Source organism: Trachemys scripta, chromosome 11 (genome assembly GCF_013100865.1).
Source record: "Trachemys scripta elegans isolate TJP31775 chromosome 11, CAS_Tse_1.0, whole genome shotgun sequence".
NCBI lineage: Eukaryota > Metazoa > Chordata > Testudines > Emydidae > Trachemys > Trachemys scripta.
Genome location: NC_048308.1, coordinates 68,808,049 through 68,819,050, shown reverse-complemented (window position 1 = coordinate 68,819,050; position 11,002 = coordinate 68,808,049). Strand labels below are relative to the sequence as shown.

Below are 11,002 nucleotides of genomic sequence, written 5' to 3'. Positions count from 1 at the left end.
TCAGCTAACAATACACAGTCAGTCCCACTTGCTAGAGTAAACTGCCTGCATCTCTCTCATTGTTTGACACGCCACAGGACTGGAGCGGAAGTAAAATCAGAACAATTCATTTACAGACGTTTCAGTACTGGCTGGTTTTAAAGCTCCAGGTAGTTTGGTGCATGGGGGTGTGTGTTGGATATTTACGGAGAGGGGGCAGATCTGTCTGGTCCTTTTCAATTCAAGGTACCTAGAATCACAGGCATGGCTACCCTATTCCCTTCTGGTCAGCTCCCTCCTCGACTAGGCTCTGCAATGCCAGCCTGTTTCTATAACATCCTTTTCAGCAGCGTTTTGTTTACAATTTATTATAGAAGAAATTCGCTTCCATAAACTCAGCCATCAGCTCTGGGGGACAAGCTTTGCCTTCCCCCAGAGTTCAACTCTAGGTATTTTGCTAAATGTTTCCTATTGACAATAAACCTTGAAGAAGTAGAGGACCCAGACCTAAAATGATACTGTCCTAGGAGGGAAAATGCTCCCACTCTCACACAAGAAATTCTGTACAGAAGTCAGTTGGGTTTTTTTTTTCTTTTTCGTTTTTGATTTTGTTTATTCACAAGACTGAGTTTCTTTTTAAATTTCATAACTTATCAGGAAAAAGCTACATTGAAATAAATTAAACACAATAGAGAGGATCGTGCTTTTCAAACATGGCTTAGTAGAAGATGCAACCAAATCGACAGCAAGCCAGGCAAAATAATAATAGTAATGAAAATAATTCACCCAAATGTCTGCCACTCAGCCAGCCCAAAAAAGGGAAAACAAACGTCTTAGTTTTGTTTCATTTTTACCTTTCAAAATGATAAAAAACAAACCAAAAGATGAGTAATATGCATTGCAGTTTTTTGTTGTGGTTTTCTTCTGGAATGTAAGAATTCATGTTACTGGTTATTTGGTCCCATAGGAGTCAAAACACTGCAGCTGAGATCCAGCACTTTATATACAAAGTAGGACAGTATAATAAATATTTATTATGTCTCTTCAAGGGTTTGATATTCCCGCTCCAAAACAAAAGAACAGTTTTAAGCCTCTTATTAATCGATTCTTGCTTTACTCGATATGTCGAAAGGTTCAGATTAAAGTGTGTTTGTTTGTTTTTAACCCGATTTCGAAACACGGATCAAAACTTTTGGATGGGGGGAAGGGGTAGTGGAAATGTATCAGGGTCTGGCTTGTTCCAGCTGCTGGTGCTGACTTCTGATGGCAAATCTGCTGACATGGACTGGGATGGGTACCACGATCTTGGGGTTTCTGGAGGGTTCTCCTGTCTTCGAGTTGGCATTGCCGGCTTTCACCCTTTTCCACTTGGCTCTTCTGTTCTGGAACCAGATTTTGACCTGCACTTCACTGAGTTTGAGGGCATGAGCGATCTGGGATCTCTCTGTCAGAGACAGGTACTTTTTGCAATGAAATTCCTTTTCCAACTCTAGCAGCTGCTCGCTGGTAAAGGCTGTTCTCCTCCGCCTGTTTTTGCCAGTGGATGTGGTGGTGTTTGAGTTATTTGTGCTCTGGGTGTTTTCTTCTAGTGCGTTGCCAGAGTCGTCTTCTTTATGAGCGGCTTGGCTTGTGATATTGTCATCAGAGCTATAATCTAGATCGCTGTCCATCGAGAAACTTTCCTCTTTGCCTTTGGAGTCGTCTTCCGCTTTGGAATCATCTTTGGCCTGACCCCGGACAGCCCCTACTGAAAGCAAATCAAAGGCATTTCGTTACATTTTGCACGGTTAGCTCTGCAGATGTTTAGCTTCAACCAGCACATTTTCCAGCATAAATTTTAGTTCTACTGAATTAAACCCTCCTCGATTTAGGTCTCTGTATTTATATACGGGAGGAAGCTCTATTCCAGTTTGAAGAAAGCAAGCGGGCTTATAGGGAGGAAAGAGAACACCGATCTTGGCAGACACAAAGTAACATTTCGGGACACATAGCAGTTTCCTTCAGACTGAATTTCTCACTGCCCGGTTCAACACTTCTTCACTGGCCGATATTTTCTCATCATTATAGATTTGTTGGAACATCATTCCCCATAGCCTCGCACCAAACCGATTTATGAAATGTTACCTTCTGTCACAACTCAAGATTGAAGAGAGAGTTCTCTGCATGTACCTACCGGTAGCCATGTATATTTCACTTGCCAATATTTTTGTAACAATGGGAGGAAAACGGAGGATGGGTCCTTTACCTCTCAAAAAAACGGAGAAAGGGAAACTTAATTTGTTTGGGAAGTACTTAAAACTTCTCTTTCGATAGCACTGTGAACAGTGGGAAGAAAGTGTTTACAGCGAGATTAGTTCTCTTTGGAAAACATCTTTTTCCATGGGAGGATTAAATATTTCATTGATGAGACTCTTTCCTGCGTGCGATTTTTTTTTTAAAACCCTCTTAAAATCAATTGTAAGATCAAACTGGCCTCCTTCAGCACAGGCAGCGCTGTTATAAATAGCGATTAGACCGAAGGTAGTAATTACATGTGACATTAGATTTTAAGTTTTCGGTTTGATAAGGTTGCGCTTTGCAGTGTTAGATCTCATCCACCCTTGTCGAGTGCATTCCTTTGGAAATAACGTGGGGAGCTCATCACCTCCCCCAGGATTTGAGTTGGGGGGGCGGAGAGGGGTTTATTTCCTAGCCAAAAAATATCTGGAGATCACCTCTCCAAGTGGAATGGAATTGCTACGTGTGTGAAATTTACATGGTTATGGTATGGATGGACACACACCAAACAAAATCTGTCTTTATCGCCTGACAATCACCCTTCCTCCCACCCTGGCTCCGCTGAAAGGGGGCGAAGGAAAGGGAGGAAGAAACTTGGTCTAACTGCGCGCACAGAACAAGGCGTGTAGCCACTCACCCAGGGAAGCCTGCACGGCTTCTGCGGCGGCGAATGACAGCAGGGAGCTCTCCTTGCTCAGGAAGGATTTCCCCTCTTCGCTCTCCTGCTGGAGCCCTTCGCCTTTGTCGAAGTTGCCCTGGAGAGCTTGGGGGGCAAACTTCCGGGCCGCCTCCTGGTGCTGCGGGGAAGCGGAGAAGGTGCTGGGCAGCGTGGCCATGAGCGTGGAGGTGAGCGCCATCCCTTGGGCCAGGCTGGAGCAGAAGCCGGTGGGCAGGCTGGGGATTTGGTGGTGGGGGTGAGAGGGCGGCAGGGCCGGCTGGAGCGAGGCTTGCGGGAGGGTCGGAGGGGGTGGGGGCGGCGGGGGCAAGACCACCGGCCGGTAGGGCATGAACATGGGGTAGCCGGTGTAGACGAAGTGGCCCGGGCTGGGCTGGGGCGGGCTGCCGATGAGGGAGTCTATGCTGAAGGCCGTGCTGCTTCCCAAGGGGCGCTGCATCATCATGAGGGAGGGCTGGAAAGCTGCACTCATATAGCTGCTGGGGACCGGAGCCGGCGGAGCAGAAAGGCAGGAGCGGGCGGCCAGTCCCGCGGCGCGCAGGCAGATCCAGGAGGCGCCTCGCAGCCCGCGCGGGCTGGGGGCGGCGGCGCTGGCTTGGGGGGTGCAGGGCAGAGCAGGCGTCAGGCCAGGGGGAGCGCCGGGTCCGCTCCGGTGCTGCTGGGGGGCATCGGGGGCATCCCCTCGCCGGCGCCTGGGGCCCCGCTGGGCGGTGAGCGAGACGCTGCTGCCGCTGCCGCGCGGGCCGGGGGCCTGGGTCGGAGCGCGCGGGGCTCTCTCCGGGCGCCGCCAGCACCTTTAAATTGCGCTCGCCGCTTCTCATTCACATTTTGCCAGCTTCCGAACCTTGCCCCGCCTCACGTGGGCGCCCGCCTGGCTGCCCATTGGCCGGCGGCGGGGGGAGGGGGCGGGGCGGGAGCTGGCCTTAGCCCCGCCTCCCCTCCCCTCCCGAGCTGGGCTCCGGGCCGCAGCAGAAGGGGCGGGGTGGGGTCAGGGAGGCGGCGGGCGAGGGGACCGGCCGGGCTAACTTGTGAAAAGCCATTAACACTGCCCGGGGGCCACCCTGCGCCCGCCCCTTCCCGTGCAGCAGCCTCGGGGCGCTGCTCGGCGTGTGCAAACAGAGATCTCCCTTTCCCCCTCCGCAGGCTGGAGCTGGGGGTTGAGTCGGTGTGTGTTTCACAGGGGCTGGGATAACTCGCGGGTGGTTGGCCCGGTGGGATTCCCTCCTCCCCCTTCTTCAGTTTGTTTCCTTTTTCGCGGTGAACAGAATTAAAAAAAAAAAAAAGATCTTGGTCTTTTGAAACCTTAATACACATTTTCCGTGCACCTTCCCACCCACAATAACGGCCGTGGTAATTACGATAATAAAAGGCGAGTTTTGGGGGTTTTGAATGTGGTCGGTCCTCAAGGAGAAGTGGGGGGCTTGAAATGGTCGCCTGATTACATCGCTGGAGCCTGCTGGAGGTTTTACGATGTTTGTCCAAATAAAAGCCCACTTTTAAAAAGATGCACTAATTAAATCATGTTTTTAAAGGACAGTAGATCCGCTTAGTTAGTAGGAAAACGAAGATTTAATGATGAGCTGTAGCCCCTACAGGCATAAAACTGTCTTTCATTGGGCTGATTTTCTGTTATTAAAAGGTTATCAAAAGTTGATTTCTCTGTCTCTCTCTTAAAACTAAGATTAAAATATAAAAGATTCCACGGGAACCTAAGAGGGGAAAATACAAATCTAACCGGTGCACATGCCAAACAGATCTACTGAACAGATCCCCACTGATGTACCAATGTTTTGCAGTTCAGTTTTAACAGCTGCAATAGGACAGAAGTGTGTGTGTATGGGGGCTGAGGGGTGGGATATCATCCTTTTGAAACATTAACCAAGACAGTGATCTCTCTAGATGGGTGCTGTTACCCCAGTGATGGGAGTCTTTTCACATGTACATTTAATTGGAAGATAAAGGCAAATCGATATTTATGAATTTATCGATCCAACTCTTTGCAAATCTGTCTGTCTTTTTCTCTCTCAGACTCCTAACTCTATGGCACGGTAGGGAATATCTTCATCCCAGTATAACTCTTACAGCGATTCCATGATGGGGGGAAATCCACTTTGCATCACACCAGACTGTCTGTAATGCTGGAGACCTCACTGTACTTAATCCCGAAGGGGGAAAAAAACACACCCCAGCAAATTTTAAAGACATCTGGTAAGTGTACCGGGAGAGCCATCAGAATGCCTGTATATTTGGAGGGACTCCATTAGAGCCCAGTGTATATTTACATCAATTCGTTATGGGTGCAGAGACAGAGGGGGCATGTAGCAGGAAACGAGTACATTTCACATGAAACACTACTTCAGAATCGACTGATGTCATCTGAGTCAAAATCCAGATAGAAACTCTGAAGCCCGGAGGACGTTAAATAATCCCACTCATTGAAATACCACAGCAATTCACTCATTTACTGGCGTGTCAAAATGGTTATGACAGACCCTTAATCTTTCCGAAAGTTGTTTGGTTTATCTTTCTCTGCTACTTGTCACAGATGTGCCCATCAGTTGATTTTTAAATCGCCAGGCGAGCAAATATTTTTTTCCAATCAATCAAGAAACAAACATCTGAAATCGTACTTTCAAATATCATGGTGGGAACTTTCGATGTCTCGGGAAAATTGCCATCATTCTGTATTTAGATTTCACTCACCAGACGATTTAAAATCCCTCGAAGTACCTCCACATTTGGAATAATTTGATGGCATATTATTTGCATCTATATAAAAAGTGCTACTGGAGATATCGACTGCAGAGGACTGTTGTACAGGGATTCCGGCATAGACCCATCAATGGGAGGTTTTATTTACTGGGGTGCTTTTCCTAAAACGCAAAAGTCATATTTTCTCATTTAATGTTTAACTGCTTAGAAAACAACTGTACGTGTCATAAAAGTCTCCTTGAGTTTTGTGGTGATTAACAAGATCGATCCCAGACACCTTAAACTATCTGCAATGCGTTTAAAGCTTGAGGGCTGCAGATAATAAAATCCTTTACAGTTTTTAGCCTGCTCCTTGTACAGATTAACCAGTATCTAGCTGTCTATCTATCATTAGCAGAGGGCCGCAGTCTATTCTTCTCATGCACTGTATGCAAGCCAGTTTGCATATATTCCTTTGCAACTTCGATCAGCAGAGGAAAAGCAAAAATCATTTCTGGAAAGCCACCTCTGCTTCACAAGCCAGGCACAAGTTTAGCTCCGTTGGTAAAGCAAGCACTCTGTCCGTAAGCAAAGTTTGCAGCACACTAGGTAAGGAGAACACTCCTGACACCAATTTTAGACCGGGTAGAGGCCAGGATTAGTCAGCATCACCAGCACCAGCTAAGAAGTCTCTATAGCAACGCTAGATTTTGTTTATTTCAGCGTTCCCATTTTTGCATGTAGGTGTGTAGTGCCTGGAGTTAACAGCATTTAAAGGGTTGGTTGATGGCTGAACACAAGCAGGGCGAGGGAACTGTAATGTGGATTCCCGTAATTTTCGGTGGAGGAAGCGCCCACCTGGTCGTTTGCTGATGTTACTGGGATTGGAGAGGAAATAACTGAATGAAACACAACACACAGGCAGCATGTGAATGTCAGCTTTCAACACTCTTCCTTTTGCTTGCGGTGTCGCTCTGCACTTCTTGCTTGTCTACCAGAGCAGCCCCATTTGCCCGGGGAAATGTGTTGGATTCTCCGGGAATTACTCTTATTTGGGGTTCTTTACAACGCCTGGATCATTCAATCATTATTGCAACCTTCCCCGGCAAGGCGTTGGGAAATAGCTCGGGATGGTTTTATTTAGGGGCAGGGCGATTGCATTCATAGCCAGCTAACCTAGAAGAGTCCCTCAAGTGTCCAATATGGGCTGACAAAGGGGTTCTTGTGTAAAATTCCCCATCAGACACACCAATTTGCAAGTGGCAAAGCATTAAAGCCTCATCTTTTTAAACGATTTTATTCATGCTTCTTTTTTTTTTAATCTGAAAGCCCAAAATAGACTCCATGCGGTTCTAAGTGAAGTCAGCCTCTGGCTTGGCTTTGAAACAGCTCCTGCAATTATGTAAAAGAGCCATTCACTAACACGGTGGAATTAAAAGCGATCTAGCCTGCTCCCTTTTCACGGGCAAGCCTCTCATGTTTGGCGTTTCAAAGCCCTTCCAACACGATGTCTTGCTCGAGGACAAAAGGCAGAACAAAAAAAAAAGTCCCCCAACTTGTAAATTGAACGTCAAGGGAACTTTAAACAATTTAAAGCCCATAAATAATGATAAAGAGACCTGGCAAAAAGGCAAACCCATTCAATTAATAGAGTTTCCCAAGCAAAGATCAAGTGCTTTACAAAATACAATAAAAATAAAGTTTGACTTCTATTCTTCTGCCGCGGTGGAATTTACAAATGTAGGCAGCAAAGCCCCCCCCCCCTTCTCCCCACCCCAGTCTGCTTCAAACATCACTGGGGGATGGGAAATAAACGTATTTACTAGTAAACTTCCAACCAGGAAGTGTAGTGCCTGTATTCTTGTTTTGGTTGCAAAGTTGGCTTGCGGGAATTTGAAACTTTGCATCCAGCCGGATGACTTTTTCCTTTCTTTTTCTTTGAAAGGAATTGCCTTCCACGCTCCGGGTTATAACTCGGTTACTTTAAACTTGCTGTTGTGTTGAATGATCCTTTGCCATTCTATGGCCGTGTTTTCAGCGCCTCTCATTAGCATTTCTATACGTAACAAAAGAAGTCAATAACGCTAGGCTCTGTGAAAGTCACAATGTGTTTAAAAGCTGTTGTTGTCCCGTGCCGTGTTCCTTGGCTGTTGTACGCAGCCTGCCAAATCTAAACCACTATTTCTGCCTCGGTATTTCACTGATGGCTGGGGTGGGGTTGGCAACTATTGATTACGGAGTGACCACCGGGGTAATGAATAACCTTGTCTGTTTCCCACCACCCCATTTACCTTTTTTCCCCTTATAATTTTCTCCCTGCCTCTTACTGTTCTCTGCCAAGCTGTTGATTTACCACATACACACAGCACTAGCTTCACGATCAGAGGCAAGAGGACCAATGCAGTTCTCCCGAGCAGTAAACAACTAAAGTACCAGTCCCCTATTTCAATCGGCTAGATACAGCTTGTAGCGAGCTGCAAAGTTAGTGGATGCACATGGCTCGCAGGAAACTCTCTTGCAAACCAGAGGGCCTATGCCAGGTTTGGTCAGCTGGGAAGTGTCAGACCCGAGACCAAGAAAGGACCGAAAAGAAGGGTAGAGTGAACAGCTGGTAAATGAAAGGGCGAGCTGGTCTAGAGGAGATCAGGAGAACCCTGATTCCGAAGGAGGATGACCAGATATTCAGGGGGCTAATGCTACACTTTGGAGGTTACGAAAAGAAATTAAAATCCAAGGAGAATTGAATTCGCAGAACCTCTCCCACACGAGAGCGGGGCTGCCCTCGGGACGGTCACATCTGGGCTGCTGAAGCAGGCAGAAGAACTGGTGTTTGACGACAGTCTCTGGCAGGTAGGAAGTCTTGGAAAGCTCCCCCTGCGGGTTTCCAGTGGCCAGGTGAGTCCTTATCTCCTCGCCCTATAGATTTGTTTTTCTGCCTCCAACCTGTTAAACAAAGCTACTGATCTCCGGTGAACTTCAAACGCGCGGCTATCTCCCTCTTTAGCCCAGTAGCCTCGCTTTTTTATCTGCTTCCACAGAGTATTGTTGGAGAGATCACAGATATGCTAATCCCTGGTACCTGTAAACAGAGGGCGGGGACAGGAGAAGGGTGAAAGGGGTGACCGAAGCACTGCATTGTGTGCTTGTGTTTGTGGATTTGTGACTCCCAGTGGCTGCCTTTAAGGGCTGTTTAGCAACCCCCCCCCAACTCTGATTAATATTCCCCGCCAGCTAATTGATCTCCTAAGACCAAACGCTTATGAAGCTTAATAAACAAATCTCAGCCTTTGCAATCGAAATGGCCCAGTTGAGTCAAAGTGCCTTGAAATGACTCCTCAGGAAAGAAAAATGAAACAATCCAACCTTGTTGAGCGGCTTGTCCAAAGGAAGAAGGGGAAAAAAAATTGGCCCCTGTGCCCAGGCAGGTCTTAATTACATGACAGTCATTTATAAATAATTGGATCAAATATTTTCTGGGGAAATGCAAGAAAAAGCAAGACAGATGTTTGGCATTTGGCTAAAAAGGAGGAGGGGGAAGAAGTGAGCAAAATGACAGTAAATCAAGGTTGAATGATGGGTGCCAAGGAGCAGGGTCAGGAAGGAGGAATAACTGGCATGCATGCAGGGCTTATTGAGATTTTCCAAATGAAATGCAGAGTAAATGAGCTCTGGTATTGCTGCCGACCCCTCAGAGGTAGAGCCCATGCCAAGGCATCGCTGTCAAAGCAGGCCAAAGCTCGGCTGGAGAACCCCCTCGGGAACAGCAACATGTCAGGAAAGGGATTCAAGATTTCCAGGGGGAGCTGTGTTTTCATTCCTTCCCCAGCCCCCTATTATTGGTGTATTTGGAATGCAGCCGCATCTAGAGGCTTCGGGAGAGCTCAGGGCCCCACCATTGCGGTAGGCGCTGTGCAAACACATATACTGAGTGGCCCTCTAAACTGACTGGCCTAGTCCCAGAGGCTTTACCATCTAAATAGACAAGATAGAGAGAAGGAGAAGGGAAACAAAACAGAAGTAAACAACTAGAGTCACAAAGGTATTTAGGCTCCTAACTTCCATTGATTTCTTTGTGGAGCTGGGCCAAGGTGGACAGAGTTTCATTATATAGTGGGATTTCTTTTCAGTGTGAAGGTGTATTGTCTTAGGTACATTGATATATCCCTTTACAATCACATATTGTAGGGTAGGGGTCTCATCTCCCCTCTCTCTCTCCACCCCTGCACCCATTGATTTCAATAGGAGCTTTGAATGCACAAGGGAAGCAGACATGGTGGAGTCCTAAGGATCTGGGCCATATGCTCCCATGGCTTGCAAAGCTATAAAGCGCAGCAGCTTGCTAGACACCTGCCTCCATGTTCTATGCACAGCCCAGATAAGCTTTTCCTTGGGAAGCTGCCATGTAAATTACAACACACCAGGCAAAACGACACTGCAACCCCTGAAAAAGGGGGCATGGCTTGAAAAGATGTGGGAGGAGTTAGGGACAGGTACTGTTGCTGCTATCCTGGAAAAACAATTAAAAGGCCAAATACTGCTCATTACAAGGGTGGGACTCAGAATAATTCTGTCTCAATCCAGTTAAATCATGGAGTTAATCATGAGCTCAACCCCTGTAAATGAGAGAATTTGGTCTTCAGCTACTCCACCAAGCGGACAGTAAGTCAATGCTGTGCTATGTAGGGCCGTGTCTTGCCTGGCCCTGCAATTGGGACAGGCTGTCCCTTGCTTATCCCACAATGACCTTGCAATACATGCCCAGAGGACCACAAGATCATTGCAGTTTCCTCATAAAAAGGTTTTGTTCAGGACCTCCCTCACAGCTGGTGCACAAGGGGGCTGCAGCATGTGGGCTCATGGGACAGAACAACCGCAGTTGGGTGACCCCCTCAGTGGGCTGTCCTTTGCACTCATAGCCTGCAAAGTTGTAGATTGGCTTGAAGCTCCACTTGTTGATTTATAGCCCTTATTATTGCAGCGTTGGCTATACCGATGTCCGCCTTGATCATTTCTGTTAGCCTCCAACTTCAGGGAACCCAGGGTCACGTCTCAGGTTGGCCGCTGGCGAGTTACTATGATGTACGGTAGCTCCTAGAGGTCCCATTGTGCTGTGCAAACACACAGTAAGAAGCAGTCCCTCCTGCAGACAGTTCAAAATCTAATCTAATTTTACAATCTAAGCAAGACGGTCAAAAGGTGGAAAGAAAGGAAAGATTCCCACCCCATTTTACAGGCAGGGAAGTGAGGTGCAGAGAGATTAAGGGTTTGTCTACATGGTGGAAATGGAAAGGCATAGCTAGAATAGAATAATTATCCTGCTACAGCTATGCTGATATAACCCCACATTTGGACACTCTATTCTAAAGTGACTTTTAGACT

The 11,002-nt window shown here is 47.1% G+C and overlaps 1 protein-coding gene across 1 annotated transcript; it reads right to left on the bottom strand.

Moving 5' to 3' along the window:
• Nucleotides 1-583: 583 nt before the first annotated feature.
• Nucleotides 584-3,438, bottom strand: GBX2 (gastrulation brain homeobox 2). The gene is made up of 2 exons (XM_034786003.1): nt 2,894-3,438; nt 584-1,726 (listed from the first exon to the last, which is right to left on the bottom strand). The coding sequence occupies exons 1-2, from the start codon at nt 3,402-3,404 to the stop codon at nt 1,203-1,205; spliced, it is 1,035 nt and encodes a 344-aa protein (XP_034641894.1). The 5' UTR covers nt 3,405-3,438; the 3' UTR covers nt 584-1,202.
• Nucleotides 3,439-11,002: the final 7,564 nt, after the last annotated feature.